At 37.3% G+C, this 18,678-nt stretch overlaps 2 protein-coding genes across 2 annotated transcripts; one reads left to right on the top strand and one right to left on the bottom strand.

Moving 5' to 3' along the window:
- Nucleotides 1-1,561: 1,561 nt before the first annotated feature.
- tas1r1 (taste receptor, type 1, member 1) lies at nucleotides 1,562-13,031 on the top strand. Its single transcript, XM_067371911.1, has 7 exons — nucleotides 1,562-1,713; nucleotides 1,848-2,136; nucleotides 4,533-5,288; nucleotides 5,403-5,624; nucleotides 8,401-8,521; nucleotides 9,297-9,667; nucleotides 12,013-13,031. Exons 1-7 carry the CDS (start codon nucleotides 1,562-1,564, stop codon nucleotides 12,565-12,567), a joined length of 2,466 nt encoding a protein of 821 aa, XP_067228012.1. The 3' UTR covers nucleotides 12,568-13,031.
- A 3,493-nt stretch (nucleotides 13,032-16,524) lies between these two features.
- On the bottom strand, nucleotides 16,525-17,131 carry her12 (hairy-related 12). The gene is made up of 2 exons (XM_067371920.1): nucleotides 17,046-17,131; nucleotides 16,525-16,935 (listed from the first exon to the last, which is right to left on the bottom strand). Exons 1-2 carry the CDS (start codon nucleotides 17,112-17,114, stop codon nucleotides 16,525-16,527), a joined length of 480 nt encoding a protein of 159 aa, XP_067228021.1. The 5' UTR covers nucleotides 17,115-17,131.
- Between the last annotated feature and the right edge of the window lie 1,547 nt (nucleotides 17,132-18,678).

Here is an 18,678-nt window from a genome sequence, read left to right as displayed (position 1 = left end):
GACGCGATGACTTTACCAGTCAGCAATTGGCTCTTATTTAGAAGGCGGGACTTATTCCGCCATGTTGCGCGTTAAACTTTCTCCCATTCAAAACAATACGAGTGACACGTCTTCTGTTATTCTATAGTCTTTGCTATTACTGACCCTTATTAATCTGCAAGTTTCCAGCCACAGCACCACCATTTTGTTTTCGCAAGCGAGGCAAAGCTGCAGATGAAGAAAATGTAAGTATTTTTAAATAATGCAATGAGTTTTTTCAATTCAGGCAACTCTGCTTTCCCTGTGCTTTCTCTTAGCCTCCTACGCTCTATTACTTTATGCTAGTGTAACCCCTCTACCCAGGTCCTACTCGCCCCGCTCTGCACGGGCCTCAAACCTGGATCTCCGGTGTGGGAGTCGGACGCTCTAACGAGGAGGCTAAAGGCTGCAACCTCTAGCATCAATCGCTAGAGCATCTCTTGAGATCAGAGGAGTGAGGTTTACTCGCACAGCAACTACTAGCTGGCCTCCGTTACACTCGCCCCCCTAAACCTCACTCCCATCTGGGTCACGGCACCAATGTAACCCCTCTACCCAGGTCCTACTCGCCCCGCTTTGCATGGGCCTCGAACCTGGGTCTCCGGCATGGGAGTCGGACGCTCTAACGAGGAGGCTAAAGGCTGCAACCTCTAGCATCAATCACCTCCATTACACTAGCACAAATAGAAGATGCAGACAGCTTAGACTGCTAATGTGGTGATTTTACGCCGGACTGCTTCACAAACAAGGGACAATTCAATGCTGGATTTGCACAAAAGATTAACATGACGACACTTGCTAGTCGATAAGTTGAATCAACTCTATAGCAAATACATTTATCCACTTAACATTCAGAAAAGTGCAGTTGCATTCTAGAAGTTGTAACTTCTTCCTGAGTCTCTCCATCAGTGTCAGACTCCAGTTTGAACAATGTAAGGCTGAACATTGTTACTGACAATTGTCATTTTGGCTGTGTGAGATTCTCCAGCTTTGTTGTTGTTGAGCACCCGAAGCACGAGCTGTTAAAGCTTCGCCCTCTTTTGGAAAGCGGGCAGGGAGCAGCAGCTCATTTGCATTTAAAGAGACACACAAAAACCGTTGATTTTGCTCACACCTTAATAGGGGCAAATGTGACAAGCTAAATGATCTGTGGGGTATTTTGAGCTGAAACTTCAAAGACACATTCTGGGGACACCAGATACATATATTACATTTTTTGAAAAAGGGCATTATAGGGTCCCCTTTAAAAACAGATGCAGGAATTAAAACATCACTGATCTGCTGCTGCTTCATTGAAGACCGAAAAATGTGTTACAAACTCCAGCATCAAATTTGCCTATCTGTGCTTTTACTTACAATCACAGTACAAAGATTTACACACTTAGGTAGCAAATTTCCCCAGGCAAATGCATCTCTCTGTGGTAATTACGTATAACATGCAAATCCTTGCCACCAACAGAGTATGGAGAAACAGTGGGCTGGTGTGAAAAGACTGTTTAAAAAGCTCATATGTGTCTGAAGAGCTCATATCAGAGGTAGTAAGATGTTGGTCTGGTGTGTGTTTCTCTCTCTCTTGAGCTTTAGTGACAGTGGAGGGCTTCACCTTCAAGGAGATTATATCATCTCTGGCTGGTTCTCTCTCCATAATTCAGAGTCCACCATCCCATCGACACCTTACCTGACTGACTGCACAAAGTAAGAATAAAAAAATCTTAATAATATAATTTGCCTTAATTGTATTAAATTAGTATTCAATTAGTTTTACCACACTTTCATTTTACCACACTGTACAGAATGTAAACAACTCTTGTCTGCAATTTCATTCCTAGAGGCTTGACCAACAAGCATGCATACCATTTGGTGCAGGCCTTCAGATATGCTGTGGATGAAATTAACAACGGCACCCAGGATAAGCAACTCCTTCCAGGGGTCACACTGGGCTACCAGACATATGACTTATGCTCCCTCCCAGCCAGCAATCTGGCCACCCTGGATCTGCTGACCCAGCAGCTCCACAGTTCAGTTGTGAACAGCCGCTCTGTGGCCATCATCGGTCCTGACAGTAGTTCCTACTCTTTCACACCAGCCGCTGCTCTGGGTGCATTCCTGGTGCCTCAGGTACAGGGTCACTAGTTAATTTTGCGATTGATTTTTTTCAGTTTAACAGGTTAAAAATATTTAACGCAATTAATGCAGCACCCTTTTTTTTGTCATCCTTGGCTGCACTACTGTATATGATCACAATATCATTCATTCAAGTTGGCTACTATTAAACTTCAACGCTGACAGCGTGCCAGTGCCGAATTGAGTTCTCTTTCGTGCTTGAATGGACAAAAACACACAAAATTAAGTAAAAATTCCCATCTTAAATGAGTTAAACAGTGTTAAATGAACGTAGAGTTGTGAGAAAATAGGATGTCACATCTTAAAGTGACAGCAGTCTAATAAACCTGCTGCAGTCTGTCATTAATGTTAATCAAAGAACAAAAGACAAAGAGAAAATCACTTGCCGCTCTTGACGGAATAACTTTTGAGGCTTTAATAAGGATTAAATATATTCAATTTATAATTTATACAGTGTAGACTATTTATATTTATTTGTTAGACCTGAAAATCATAAAACACTATCTACAAGGTTACATGGGTCAAAAACAATAACTTTTTTTGTACATTTTAGCAGGCCAGGTGAAAATCTGAACCAGCCTGACTGGGCCAGTAGAAAAAAATCTTAGTGTTGAGCCCTGATATATTAAAGGCACAACTAAATGTAACATTTATTACAATGGGTTTATGTGAAGATTTTTTTAAGTTCACTTAAATTAAAAGTTATATATTTTTAAAGCCTAATAAATGTTAAAAATTATAGCTTTCAATTATACTGTAATGTTGAATGGCTATAATTAATAAAATTGAGAAGAAAAAAATAAATTTAACAGAGACATTAGTACTAGTATCACTGATCCTTGCCTTCATTCATAGTGCTTAGTGAAAAGATGGCATTAAACAAATATTTAAAGGGTTAGTTCACCCAAAAATTAATTCTGTCATTTATTTCTCGCCCTCACGTCGTTCCACACTCGTAAGACTTTCGTTCATCTTCAGAACACAAATTAAGATAATTTTTTAAAAATCCGATGGCTCAGTAAGGCCTGCATTGCCAGCAAAACATTTAACACTTTCAGATGCCAGAAAGCTACTAAAGACTTAAAATTTAAAGATTTAAAACAGTTCATGTAACTACAGTGGTTCAACCTTAATGTTATGAATCGACGAGAATACTTTTTGTGAGCTTGAGTTTGATAGACACTCTGAACCACTGATTCGAAACAAATGATTCATTAAGCTTCGAAGCTTCATGAAGCAGTGTTTTGAAATCACCCTTCACTAGATATTGTTGAATAAAGTCGTTATTTGGTCATTATTTGCTTCATAACATTAAGGTTGAACCACCGTTCAATGTGAAAGTATTACAATATAAAAATATCTTAAAAACTTTAATGTTAGGTGTGCAATTAATCACGATTATTTACAGAAAAATGTGCATTTAATTAGGCTAGTTAAAGGATAAGTCCCCTTTTAAATAAACTTTTCCTGATAATTTACAAACCCCCATGTCATCCAAGATGTCCATGTCTTTCTTTCTTCAGTCAAAAAGAAATGAATGTTGATGAAAACATTCCAGGATTTTTCTCTATATAGTGGACTTCAATGGGCACCAAACAGTTGAAGGTCAAAATTAGTTTCAGTGCAGCTTCATATTGTTCTACATGATCCCAGACGAGAAATAATGGTCTTATCTAGAGAAACAATCACTCATTTTCTGAAAATTTTAAATTTTATACATTTTAACCATAAATGCTCATCTTGAACTAGCTCTCTTCTTCTTCTTCTTCTTCAAAGTTTGAACTCATTTTTATATGCAATAGTTCAATAGTATATAAAAATTAGTTCAAACTTTGACCTGTGGAGGACAGTAATACGCTTAGTAGTGTCTACACTGCTGGAATTCTAATAGAGAAGAAGAAGAGAGCTAGATCAAGATGAGCATTTATGGTTAAAATATATAAAATTTTAAATTTTTAGAAAATGAGTGATTGTTTCTCTAGATAAGACCATTATTTCTTGTCTGGGATCATGTAGAACAATTTGAAGCTGCAGTGAAACTAATTTTGACCTTCAACTGTTTGGTGCCCATTGAAGTCCACTATATGGAAAAAAATCCTGAAATGTTTTCATCAAAAACTTTCATTTCTTTTTGACATGGGGGTGAGTAAATTATCAGGAAAAGTTTATTTAAAAGTGGAATAATCCTTTAATTTATTATAGTTAATTTATTATATATATATATATATATATATATATATATATATATATATATATATATATATATATATATATATATATATTCATATATATACAGTTCATATATATATATATATGAACTGTATAAAAACTGCAACATATATAAATTATGCATAATTTTATTCATTCACTTTTTTCTTTGGTATTTGTAGATCTCCTACGAAGCCTCAAATGAACTGCTGAGCAACAAAATTCTCTATCCAGCTTTCTTCCGCACCATTCCCAGTGACAAGAACCAAGTCAGTGCAATGATACAGATTCTGGTCCGATTTAATTGGACCTGGATTGCCCTTATCGGAAGTGACAATTCATATGGTATACAAGGAATGCAAAGCCTTTCCCAGCAAGCTTCACTTCACAATTTATGTATTGCATACCAAGCCGTGATACCCGTAGTAACTGACAAGACAAAGCAATACATGCAAGACATGGTCAAAAACATCATCAAATCCAAAGTCAACACTATAGTTGTCTTTGCTAATAAGAGGCGGGTCACAGGCTTCTTTCCTTTTGTTGTTGACCAAAACATGACAGGTAAAGTGTGGATTGGGACAGAGGACTGGTCAGTGGAATCAACAGTGAGTAGTATCCCAGGGATCAGTATGATAGGGACTGTCCTCGGTGTTGCAGTCAAATATGCTGAATTCAGTGGGTATGAAGATTTTGAAAGGCTTTCTGTGCCTGGACTTAAAGACATTGGTCTAAACAGTCCATTCAACCTCAGCGTCCCATGTATGCAAAATACAGACCTTTATGAAATAGCGATTAAAGGCTTTTCTTTGACGCAGTATGACATTGTTTCCTCCTTTAACGTGTATAAGGCTGTGTACGCAGTGGCTCATGCACTGCACAAAATCCTGCATTGTGACTCTGGACTTTGTCAGAAATATAAGGTGCAGCCATGGGAGGTGAATGCTTTTAAAATCAAATCACTGAAATAATATATTAGCACACATCCAGGGTGTGTTGTGAATTGTGTTGAACATCATTACAAATCAAATGACTTTCTTTAAATCCCACAGGTATTTCATCAGCTGAAACGAGTTCAGTTTTCAATTCGAAACACATCATTTTATTTTGATGAGAATGGAGACCCTCCTACAGGTTACGATATTGTGACATGGATATGGACGGATGGCCAGTGGTCATTGAAAGTGGTGGGAAGTTACAGTTCTGGACTTACTGATCTTCAGTTAGACGCCTCTCAGATTCAATGGACAGGCCAGGTGTCTCCTGTAACCAAGGTAAGTCTGTATCTTTCCTTATACGCATTATGCCATTTTTTGGCCCTGTATAAAATACGACTTGCACAACTGTTCAAAAGTTTGAGGTCAATGTGGGTTTTTTTTTTTTTTTCACTGTTTGAAAGAAAGAATTTAATACTTTTATTCAGCAAGGATGCATAAATTGATTAAATTTGACATTAAAGGGTTAGTTCACCCAAAAATGAAAATTCGGTCATTTATTACTTACCCTAATGCCGTTCCACACCCGTAAGACCTTCGTTCATCTTCGGAACACAAATTAAAATGTGTCCGTGATGTCTCCGTGAGGCCTTCATAGGGAGCAATGACATTTCCTCTCTCAAGATCCATTAATGTACTAAAAACATATTTAAATCGGTTCATGTGAGTACAGTGGTTCAATATTAATATTATAAAGCGACGAGAATATTCTTGGTGCGCCAAAAAAAAAAAAAAAACGACTTATTTAGTGATGGCCGATTTCAAAACACTGCTTCATGAAGCATCGGATCACAAATGAATCATCGAATCATGATTCAGATCGCATGTCAAACTGCCAACGGCTGAAATCACGTGACTTTGGCGCTCCGAACAGCAGATTCGATACACTGATTCATCTGTGCTCCGATGCTTCCTGAAGCATTGTTTTGAAATCGGCCATCACCAGGCCTGGACTGGTAATCTGGCATACCGGGCAAATGCCCGGTGGGCCGACGCACTTGAGGGCGGGGCCGCTATATGATATGATTTTTTTTAATAAACATAAAATTAGCCAACGACCGGCCCATTAAGCAGGGACAGCGGCCCATTGGTTCATTTTCCATACTGACACTGGTCTGGCCCAATCACATCTCTTAGACTCCACCCCGTCCCCTCTGTTTCGCCAGAACATCTGTGGATTAGGAGGATGGAGAAACAAAAGTGCAAGTGCAAGGTGGGTGCGGAGAAGTCGCGGGCAAAAAAATAAAAAAATGTAGAGGTTGATGCCTCAACGTGCAAAAATTAATGGCATGTTTAGTGCGGTTACTGTAGCTTCAGTTTCCAAACCTACAGTACCAGACGTGCAAAAACAGGTGAACATAGAAGAACATGGAGGAGACCTGTAAGGCAAAGGAGCAGCAGGTGTCTGACAGTGAAGCCAATGAGGGACAGAGTAAGCAGGAGAGTATAATAGAAGCGGTAAGCAGGGTAGTTACATGATTAACAGCGAGGGACTCATGATGCGACGACGACGATGATGCTTAAATGAATGAATATTATAAGACAACATAATCGTCGTCGTTATTATAAAGTCAGACTGTCACCTACTGCACTGGTCACTCAGTCAGCTAAAGTCAAATAGCACAGCAAAAGTTGTTTTGCACTGTTTTTTGTAGTTAGCAGTGCCCTTGTAGCTATCATAGTTCACTTATGCTGTAACGGCCCTTCTCATAGAAAAACCTGAAATGATGCAATTTGATTTTTCAAAAAAAAAAAAAAATTCAGGTTATTATCATAATGTCATATTACTGATGATGTGTTTATTTCACAACGAGACTATAGGTGCCTATTTATAGCTGTTAGTCGTGATGATGGTCTACTAGATCTCACTTTTCGGCTATAAAAGTTATGTTTTGTAGCTCTTGTACCCTATTACTCTGGTATGAACACTTGGTTGTTTATGGCAAGTGAATAGCATGAATATCATTTTATTAGGACGTTTTTTGTGAGTAATTTGGTAGTATAGTTTTCTTTTTCATTGTTTTTAATGGGGAGTATCTAAACAATGAGAGGTAAATGTTTGACACTTAAACAGGGGTTTGTGCCCTTTAAAACAAAGTATATTTGTAATTGTAAATTATAGATTTTCTGCTGTCTGTTTCATTGAATTTTTTTTTTTTTTTTTTTTAATTCTTTATAGAATTATCAGTATTCTACATCCATGTTCTAAGGGTTAGCTTTTATATCATGGAGCACATTGTCCATCTAGAAATCCTACTCTTACTAAGTGTACTTTTAATAACTCTACCAAATAATTGTAATACTCTGGTGGGTGGTGTCCGACCGATTGTGGTGGGCCGGTCTGAGCAAAAATGCCAGGGCCATTTTTTTGTCCCAGTCAAGCCCTGGCCTTCACTATTTAAGTCGTTATTTTGCTTTTGTTTTTTGGCGCTCCAAAAATATTCTCATCGCTTTATAATATTAATATTGAACCACTGTACTTACATGAACCGATTTAGATATGTTTTTAGTACCTTTATGGATCTTGAGAGAGGAAATGACATTGCTCCATATGCAGGCCTCACTGAGACATCGGATTTTAACTAAAATATCTTAATTTGTGTTCCGAAGATTAACAAAGGTTTTACGGGTGTGGAACGGCATGATAATTTTCATTAATGGGGTGAACTAACCCTTTAAAGACATGTATAATGTTACAAAAGACTTCTGTATCAAATAAATGCTGTTTATTTGTATCATGGTATCACAAAAATATTAAGCAGCACAACTGTTTTTAACACGGATGATAAGAAATATGCAAATCAGCATATTAGAATGATTTCTGAAGGATCATGTGACACTGAAGACTGGAGTAATGATGCTGAAAATACAGCTTTGACATCACAGGAATATATTACATTTAAAATAAATGGATAAATAAATAATGATGATAAAAATGAAATTATTGTATTAATGAAGAAAATATAATTAAAATAACATACCAGATATGATAATAAAAGTAATTCTTCTTCTTATTATTATAAATATGTCTCATTAATATTTTTGCTCTGTCCAGGTTCCCGAGTCACTGTGTTCTCCAGAGTGTCCCTATGGACACAGAAAGCTCATGACCGGACAGCATAAGTGTTGCTTTGACTGCATGGCATGCCCTGCTGCCACCTTCCTCAACAAATCTGGTTCAAAAACACCCCAAATGTCATATAATTATCAAGTAAAAATATATACAGAACAGTAGAAAATGGAGGAAACGAGCAGAATGACCACACACAGGATGTTATTCACAGCATATCCAGCAGATGGCACATTTTATTCAGTTATGATTCTCATGTTTGCTTTTAATCCTCTTTAAAATCCTCTCAAATCCCAGCTTTTGCATAGACAAGTATTAGTATTCCATTTGTAATTTGGTTTCCTCCGATAGTGTTAACACTGTGGCAAAACATTCCTCTGTTAGTTATTTACCTGGAGAAAGCTAAATATATGTCCATTTCACATTATTAAAGGGTTAGTCCACCCAAAAATGAAATTTCTCACCCTCATGTTCCAAACAAATAAGACTTTCTTTCATCTTGGGAACACAAATGAAGATCTTTTTGATGAAATCTGAGAGCTTTCTGTCCCTCTATGCGACTACCACTTTGACGCTTCAAAAAGTTTATAAAAAGATCATAAAACTAATCGATATGAATTGAGCGGTTTAGTCCAAATTTTCTGAAGAGACTTGATCGCTTTATATGATGAACAGATTGAATTTAGGCTTTTATAATTTTCATTTTTGGGTGAACTAACACTTCACAAATCTGTCATCTAAAACAAGAAAAGAAAAATAAATATTTGTTTTGAAACTTTAAAATTTCACAGTGCACCTTTAAATTCTGTAGCCTAATGTAGTCTTGTTATGGAACATTTTGAACGCTTCTTATGCTAACTTAACTTCATGTGTCCTCATAGGTTACACTAGCTGCCAAGCGTGTGCCAAAGATTACTGGTCTGAAGCAGTGAGTGAGACATGTAAGAAGAGGGCAGAGCTGTACCTGTCGTGGGGCACTCCGCTCACTACAGCCCTGCTCATATACCTGGGTGTGACCCTGTTTCTCACCCTGGGCACAGCTCTCATCTTCCTGTTTAACCTCAGTACCCCTGTGGTGAAGTCAGCCGGAGGGAAGACCTGTCTGCTGATGTTGGCGTCTCTGACCGTGGCCTCCTGCAGCACACTGTGCCACTTCAGTAGACCGTCCCGCATCGGCTGCCTCCTCAAACAGCCGCTCTTCATCATCAGCTTCACCGTGTGCCTGGCGTGTGTGACTGTGCGCTCTTTTCAGGTATATTTGGTCATGTCGTTGAGGAAGGGAAGAGGTTAATGGCTTATTTACCTTTATCCTAATAGCTGATTTATCCTTCACCATTTAATTTTTGTCGGGTGGTCCCAAAAAGTATTTGGACACTAAAGTTATATTAAAAAAAATGTATTTTGCAAAAAGACATTTGTTATGCTTTAAATGGTGAAATCAGTGTTGCTATGGTTAACTAAAACTAAAAGGATTAAAAATCGTTTGAAAATTATAAATGCTGTCTTGGCACCTAACTGAAATAAAATAAGCTGAAGTTAGACTACTAAAATTGGTAACTAAACTTGAATTAAAATGAAAACTGAAAATAAAAGAATAAATACCAAGTCAAAATATTTACTGGGTGAAACAGTTGATATACTGGTAAAATGTATCTACTACTCTTAAATATTAGAGATGCACAATATTAAAAATGTATATTTTGTGTGTATAATATATATATATATATATATATATAAATTATATATATATAATTTTTTTTTATATATATATATATATATATATATATATATATATATATATATATATATATATATATATATATATATAAATATGAGGTTTTAAATGCTTCAAGTGAATTAAAACATCACAACATTATAATGTACAGTTTGAAACATTAATATTTGATTTGAGATTTGCCAAAGATTACATTGAACAGCGAGTAACACTTCATTTTTAACGCATTAACTATCACCTAACTGGTCTATCACCAGATGAAGTGCCCATAATAGCCCCCAGAGGGCACTCCACATCAGACTATTGTCATTCCCTCACAAACTACATTTCCCATAATTCTCTGTTGGATCCATGTATGGCAAAGTCTTTTGTCACGAACTGCTCCAAGAATTTGGGTTGAGGATCTAAACGCAGTGGTTTATTCAAAAGGTAATCCACAATCCCTGATGAAAAAAAAAGTACATTTCTATAATGCACTTAAAGTGCTCTATTTCCGCGCACTAATTTTGTACTTAATATACTGAAATATTAATATACTATACTAAATATAATATACTAACTATAAGTTCTAACTTCTTTAGTACTTCTTAAGATAATCTTAAGAACATCTAAGTGTACTCAATTGTGCTCTTTTGAGACACCATGAAATATGAAGTAAAATTTGCTTTTAATATACTATCTGTATTTTAAAAATGTATTTATTTACCACTTGTAGCACACTATGGGTTCAAGTGTACTATAAGTGGCAACTAAATAAATTTTTAAAGACAGAGATAGTATTAAAAGCACATTTTAATTCATATTTCATGGTGTCTCAAAATAGCACAGTTGAGTACACTTAGATGTTCTTAAGATTATCTTAAGAAGTACTAAAAAAGATTGTTTTAGTATATTAAGCACAAAATTAGTGCGTGAAAATAGAGCACATTAAGTGCATTATAGAAATATAGTTTTTTTTCACCTGGGATAGTCAAAAACACAGGGTAAACAGTCCAAACAATAACAGGGAAATCCACAAGAAACGGTAAAAACCAAAGAACATGAAACCTAAGGAGCTCTCAGAAATGTCGTATGACACTAGGCAAGACTTCGCAATAAGTGACCGAGTTAACCAAGATTATATAGAAAGGGTTAACAAGGGTAACGAGGAACAGCTGGAAGTCATCAGTGATGAGTCCGGGCAGAGAATTATGGGAAATGTAGTTTGTGAGGGAATGACAATTGTCTGTTGTGGAGTGTCCTCAGGTGGCTCCATCTGGTGATCGTGACAAACTAACGTGAACTTAAGCCCAAAGTATAGTTCACTTTTTACGTGTACGCGAGGGTCAGTGTAAAGTGCACGTGACACGAATTTCATCATCAGAAGAGTACATGTGTACGCACACCACCGGATTTTTGTAACTGCGTGTACTTGTATGCGCAGGTTGCACATGCACATTTTTTTTGCAGTAATTAGTTTATCCACTAGGACCATGCCCTGGGGGCAACGATTCACAAGGTAGTCAGAGAAAAACTGCATAAACAGAACAGACAGGAACACATGCAAGCTACAGCGACAATGGAGGGTGACACAGATGAGAGTTTGTGCGAAGAAGTTAGAAAGTACCCTCATTTGTACAACTTTAGCATGAAAGGATACAAAGACTAATGAAACCTAATTGTAAGTGTTACCAAACAGTGTTATTAATATATTATTAAATTAATAAACAGTCATCTAAATGTAAAAACAGGGGAAATGAGCATGAACAGTTAAATATCCAATATTCGCCAAAAAACGATATAGCTACATTGTGCATTTGTGTAATAAACAACATTCATACTGGTCAATTCTCATAATACAAAATGAATCTCTCTCTTGGAAGGTGGTTTGCATATTTAAATGGTCCTCCAAGCTGCCAAGATTCTATGAGACCTGGGCTAGGAAGCGAGGCCCTGAGATGTTCATCCTCATCATGACAGTGGTGGAGGTCTTCATCTCTCTTCTTCGCATGCTTCTCGACCCTCCCTTTCCATCTCAGGACTATGACTTCTACCATGACAGCATTATTCTGGAGTGCAGTAAGACTCTGTCTCTCGGGGCCTTCGCCGAGCTCATTTTTGTGTGCGTGTTGAGCTTAATTTGCTTCTGCCTGAGCTACATGGGAAAAGATCTGCCTGCCAATTACAATGAGGCTAAATGCATTACATTTAGTCTCATGATATATATGATTTCTTGGATCACTTTCTTTACAGCTTACTGCATTTCCAGAGGGAGCTTCGCCATGGCCCTAAATGTAGGCGCCATCCTCTTTAGTGTGCTAGGGATACTCGGCGGCTACTTTTTGCCGAAGGTGTACATAATCTTGATAAAACCCCAAATGAATACCACAGCTCACTTCCAAAATTGCATTCAAATGTACACCATGTCCAAGCAGTGAAAACGAATAAGACTTTCTATTATGTCTCTCAACATTAGGATAATCCAATAGTGCCTTCAAACAATACAGAGCAACATAATCCCAGTTTCAGCCTTTTAGAAGCAGCCAATACTCTGATCGTCTTTAGACTGTGACTGCTTGGCATATGCGTAGCCAGTGGGCAGATCGTCAGAGAAAGCCTAATTGTGTTGGCTACCAAAAGGGCAGAGCAACCAGTTCGGCTGCCTTTCGTGAACATCTGTCATGTGCTCCGCTTTCATGGGTGCCCAGTTTCACTCGAAACAATTCTGAGAAAAGATTTAATTGGGCAGCTAATTTTGCAGATAAGAGGACAGATGGCGTCACTTGTCCTGTTTGTCTTAAGTAAATCTCAATGCCCAAAGTTTTCAGAAAATATAGTCAGAAAATATAGGATAAATATGCGAAAACTGGTAACACTTTACAATAAGTCCCATCAGTTCATGTTAGACACCAATACTTTTTTTAGAGAATTTATTAATCTTTGTTAAAGTTAGTTAACTGTTTATTGTTAATTCAAGTTCGCTTGGTTCCATTAAATATTATTATTAAAGTCAGCTTGAAACAGAATTTGCGATAGTCTTTACACATCAGAGTAAAACAGCTTCTCGAACAAGAAAAAATGTAGGGTGGGACTTGATTTTGTCCATCAGGAATTGATTGGATCGTTACGGTTTGCTATTGCTGTGATATCATGTAAGTGACAATTTGTCCTGCCCTCACGCCCATAAACGTCATCAGAAAAGAGAAGAGATGACATTGTAAGTGAGAGGGGAAGTTAGTTTGAGTAAAGATTATATGGGTGCACAATGATGTGCATGGATAAATCATTTATAATATTCCATAAAAAGAACAGGAATTATACATTTTGATTTCATTCTTACTTTAACAGATACAATTATTAATTTTAACAATGTTAAAATCAGGTTTTGTGTTGTGGGACTTTTATTTTGATGTGTATTTTCTGCTCAGTCTGTTTCAGTTTTTCATCCCTGTGATTTGTTTCTGTTTCCTTTGTTTCCATTACTAAAATTTGTTAAAATTGAATATATTTAAATATGAAAGATTTATGAAAGAATCATATTGTAAAGTGTTACTGGAAAACTAAGTTGTCAGTGTGTGTGCTGTGAGCATAAGGGTGTACTCACACTAGGCACGGTTGCCTTGAACCGAGCCCGAGCGCGATTGTGGCTCGCTATCTTATAAGAGAATGACTTGTACGGCAGCGTTTGTGCATGAAGGCACCTCACGAAATTGATTTCAGACAGACTTCTGAGGCAGCGTAACAGTTTAATGATCTACAGCAAAATAGCGCAAGCTTTGGTGAGAACTAAACTAATATTTAATTATTACAGTAGTAATTTCTCGATAGAAATGATATCAAAATTGAAATATGTTGATCAAAATCGTACATTTGTACAAAAACTGAGCAGCGAACGCAACTTTCGGATGCCATCTTTATTTTTCTAGCTCAACTGTCACAGAATGGAAAGCACAGGATTGTGGGATATCAAAGGCAGCTAAGTATACATCTATGCTTCCTTCAAAAATCGATCAGAAGAAGGTATCTCATGAGAGAGGAAGTGAAGCTAACATTGGATTCGGACGTGCCTTGATGCCTTACTACCTTGAAATGTGTCCTCGTAAGGCAGCATTTTCCAGTTTTCGGACGCAGCCTATATATAGGCTATTTATAATGTATGCCACGCAGGGATTTTCAGTAGCACGTATCAGAGGATTATTTTTACGAAGGCAGCTGACATTAATGGAGGAATTTGCAGGTTTACTCGCAAACTGCATTTCCTCTTCATCAATAAGGTGAAAATCAGACCCGTTATAAACCCAAATACACTCAAATTAATTACATGAATTGATAAGTGTACTATCAAAGCAGTAATAAAGATATTTGCTGTCATAATGCTGACAGTAGCGCACAAAAAATTAGTAACTATTCCGTGCTCCAGCACGGTTAGCACTCACACTGCATGCAAACTGCACTGAGACCAAACGAACCGCGCTCGAACCCAACCGAACCACACTCTGGCCCACCTCTTCCAAGCAGGCCAGGGCCGGCTAAACGAATTGTGCCCGGAATGGAGCGTTCACACTTGTCAAAGGAACCGGGCTTTGGGGGTCAAACGCGCTCCGGCACAGTTCAGAGCACCTAGTGTGAGTCCACCCTAAGGTCCAAAAGTCCATAGTGATTATTAAAAATTATATAATCAGAATAAAACCAGAGTTTTACTATATAACCAGAGTAGAACTGATTTGAAAATAAATGAATAAAAATGTAAATGTATTAATACTTGGTTTGTCCCTCTTTTGCTTCAATGACAGCAGCACTCAAGATGCATAAACTCCAAAAGTTTGTTAAATCCGATGATCATTTTTTCCAGCATGATTTGAGATGATCCAAAGAGCATCTTGAGCTTTAATGGAAGAATGTCTGACCGTCTGTACAAAGAGTCAGATGAACAGTTTTACCATTTTACTTCAATTAGTGACATAGGAAAAGTTTTTTTTTTTTTTTTTTTTTTTTTTCAAAATCCTAAAATTTTCTGTTTAAAACCAGGTTTAAATTAAAATGTATTCAAAATCCCATATTTTCCATGTAGACTTTTGGACTCTTCTGTAGCTCTCCTAATTTTTCAGTAATGTTCAGTGACACACAAACACACACACTTGCATCAGCCTCTGGGAAAAGATAGGATGAAAGGCTTGCTGTTGTTAGGGAGGTCATCTCCATTGACTCCGGAACGTGTGAGTTGGGAGCATGGAAGTGTTTCCCACACTACTTTTCCATTGTGAGTGTGATATTCTCAGGAGGGAAGGACAATAGACGTGTGCCTGTAGAGGGAGGCTGTGTAATTGTACTTACTTGACATTACCCATCTGTGCTGGTAGAAACCTTATATAGACTAGTCTAGTCTAGAGTTATTTGAGAGTTTAAAATAATGCATATGCATGATGCATAATTAATGCATATCATATGAAATTTAACTCTATTCCAGCAAAATAATAATAATAATCTCACAAAAAAAAAAAAAGTAAATTGGACCTCCAATCAAACTGTCTCCCTTGAAGCCATTTTGTAAGTTTTAGGCTGTGATATTTTTATATTTTGTACACCTTATTTAACAGAACTACAGAAGTAAAATCAATGGTTCATAAAAGTTAAGATTGTAAGTTAGCTCAGTTTACCTACAGTTAGTAGATGAGCCCATTTCTACAAGTGAAGGTTTTTTTTGTAATCCCCTAACTTAACATAATTATCTTTATCTAATTTATAGTCTCAACCCTGTATTTTCATAGCAGATGATTTTTTTTTAAGCAAATGATTAAACAGTTTCTTAAGCAAACACATCAGATCTAAACAAAATCTGACTCTGAACAGATCATGGGTCTGTAACAATACAAACATTGATAAAAACTTCTCCCAAAACCATTAATTGATAATGTAGAATTTTATTAACAGAAAATATTTGATATAAGAGCTCATTTGCAAAAAAAAAAAAAAAAAATACAATAAAAACAAACATCATTGGTCAAGACAACAAAGTGGATCCTTTATCAAAGGTACAACAAGCATGCCTTACCTAAACAACAATGCAGAATTCTCAGTGCAAACAGAAATATACTCTAAGTACAATATCAGTTCAAAGGTCTGATACATAAAACTCCACTGGAGTCAACCTCAATTAAATATGCATACAAAAAAAAACAAGTTTTAACATGGTAAAATTCACTCTAAGAGCTATTAATACAGAAAAATGCTGTACATAAATAATCCACCTCCTTCCACTGACAAACACATGTTCGTCTAAAGTTTTTGCCAATCAATATGATGACAACACAAACATACACTTTGGATGCATATCTCCTACTTTTATGAGAGACGTTAATACTACTGTCCCTCAGGGTTCACAGTTCACAGCATCTCTACCAGGGTCTCCAGACTCCATCTCTCCTGCTGTCAGGCTCCTGCAAACCGGCCATGCTCAGTTTGGAGGAGGGCGCTGCTGGAGCGGAGCCAGTACAGCTCGCTCGCTGGGCGTTGTGGAGGTGCTGGAGCTCCCGGCCAGATCCTCCTCGGGTGGAATGAAGAGTGAGAAAGTTGACAGACTCCTTCCAGCAGTGAGAGTAGCCTTCATTGTAGTCCCTCTGAGGAAGCTGCTGCTGCAGCCGCCACTGCTGTTTGAGAAAGCTGACAGTCATTTCCAGGATATCGGCCTTCTCCAGTTTGGTGCTGGGGTCATGGCTGTGGAACTCCTTCTCCAGGAGACTCTTGAGCTGGTCGATGCAGCTGTTGATGCGGTCCCTGCGCATCTTTTCAACAATTGGCTTCCTCAGCTGAAGGCAAATGGAAACGCTTTTTAGAACATTTTTTCGGACTACACACAGATTACAATTTTAGGTGAAACACTTTGGAAGAAGAACTGCATTTAAAATGAAACATTTACCTTTATTTTGTCTTTATCACTGAAGCGAAGATGGTCAAAAGAGGAGAGTGGCGCTGAATGTGGTGCCATGTCCGTGCTGAAACAGCTTGCTTTTCTTCTGTGGCAAAAAGATTTGTGAGCCTCTTTGAGGAGCAGCCCCTTGTATTTATACAGCAGCATTACCATCACAAAGCCATGTGGCCTGTGCTGTGTTACTGTTCCCACACTCTGAGACCAGAGGGCCGGCTCATCACAACAATAGAGGACATTAATTTTATGGTTAAATGCCTGCTCGCCTTCCACTGGAGGAATGTTTCCCAAGGTATTAGAGAGACGCCATTCTTGAAGGTTCAGTGAAGGAATTTGGCCCTTCAACCAATTGGAAAAATTTTATTTAAAATGGATAAATTTAGGTTTTCAAATGCACTTTGTTTTTACAAAAAACACATTTGGTAGAAAACAAAAAATCAAATATATATTTGATGAACCATGACTGACGTTTGCGCATGCATCTAATTCATACTTTGTGTAACCAAAGGAAAACTCTTTTCAGTCATGCACATACATTTTAATGCAATAAACTATATTTTATAAACCATGACAACACTTATTTGATTTTATTTAAATCATACTTTTGTGTAATCAATGCAAAAATTGACCATTGTTGAAAAACAAAGAAATTTTAGTTAACAAAGTTATTTTTTTAACCTAAATATATTGCACACACTATTTATTTTAAAAAAAAAAGTATAAAGAAGTATTATTATTACTGACTATTGTTTTTGTAGTCTTATACAAATTTTCCAGGAGCGTGACCAACACCTACTTGAGAAATGGGCACGTGGTTAAATGTCTGCGACATAACATCAAAGGCACGAGAAACAGCTGGAAACACAGATTTGAGCACGTTCCCAGGAATATTCCTTTGATAACTGTTAACAACATGACTGTCAGCTCCACTAAAGTAAGGTGACAAAACAGTCGCGTCCACGTGCCAGATTACGGAAGCCCTCACGTAGCTGTGAGAAAATCAGGATAAACATCTATCTAAAAACATTCTCAGTCCTGTTACGTGTTTGAGGCGAAATAATGCTAAAAAAATGAAAAAGTTCACTTGTTTTGCTTCAGCTTATTTTATGTCTACGTGTCTTCACTTCATGGTCAGCACGCGCCAGGAGCTCATGCTGAGATCAGTGAGGTTCATTGTGCGGCCTGCTGTTCCTACTGCTTAACTGCCCCGATCACACGACCAGCAGACGCCAAAAGGGTCAGAATTCACCTACTATTGTCACAATTGTGGGAAAGACACAGTCAAAGACACAAGGAAAGCACGTAAGTAAAGTGTTTTTACTGAGGCAACGAAGTGCAATGAGAACGAGCAGGTGAATATAGATTATTAATGGTGCTTTCCGTTTAAACAAACATGCGTGGAAGTCCCTCAGAACTGGTTGTGCATTTGGCAACATTCACATTTTCTTCAGACGACATAAAATACATGTTTTTTGTTTTATAGTCCATTGTCTTCGTTTTAAATATGAATACTGGACGATATATGTAATTTTAATTTTACTAAAACTATAGCATAGTTTTGGAAGTAGCCTACTTTACTAATTGTTGACTGCATTGGCAACTAGCTGATATTGAATGTGTTTTT

Source organism: Chanodichthys erythropterus, chromosome 20 (genome assembly GCF_024489055.1).
Source record: "Chanodichthys erythropterus isolate Z2021 chromosome 20, ASM2448905v1, whole genome shotgun sequence".
In the NCBI taxonomy this organism is placed as follows: Eukaryota; Metazoa; Chordata; class Actinopteri; order Cypriniformes; family Xenocyprididae; genus Chanodichthys; species Chanodichthys erythropterus.
This window is presented reverse-complemented; position numbering and strand designations above follow the sequence as displayed.

Excerpts from the sequence above, each read along its gene's own strand:
- her12 (XM_067371920.1), bottom strand. The coding sequence starts at position 17,114 with ATGGCACCACATTCAGCGCCACTCTCCTCTTTTGACCATCTTCGCTTC. Across the intron at positions 16,936-17,045 it reads GTGATAAAGACAAAATAAAG|CTGAGGAAGCCAATTGTTGA; the intron begins GTAAATGTTTCA and ends ATTTGCCTTCAG.
- tas1r1 (XM_067371911.1), top strand. The coding sequence starts at position 1,562 with ATGTTGGTCTGGTGTGTGTTTCTCTCTCTCTTGAGCTTTAGTGACAGT. Across the intron at positions 1,714-1,847 it reads TACCTGACTGACTGCACAAA|AGGCTTGACCAACAAGCATG; the intron begins GTAAGAATAAAA and ends TTTCATTCCTAG. Across the intron at positions 5,625-8,400 it reads AGGTGTCTCCTGTAACCAAG|GTTCCCGAGTCACTGTGTTC; the intron begins GTAAGTCTGTAT and ends TGCTCTGTCCAG.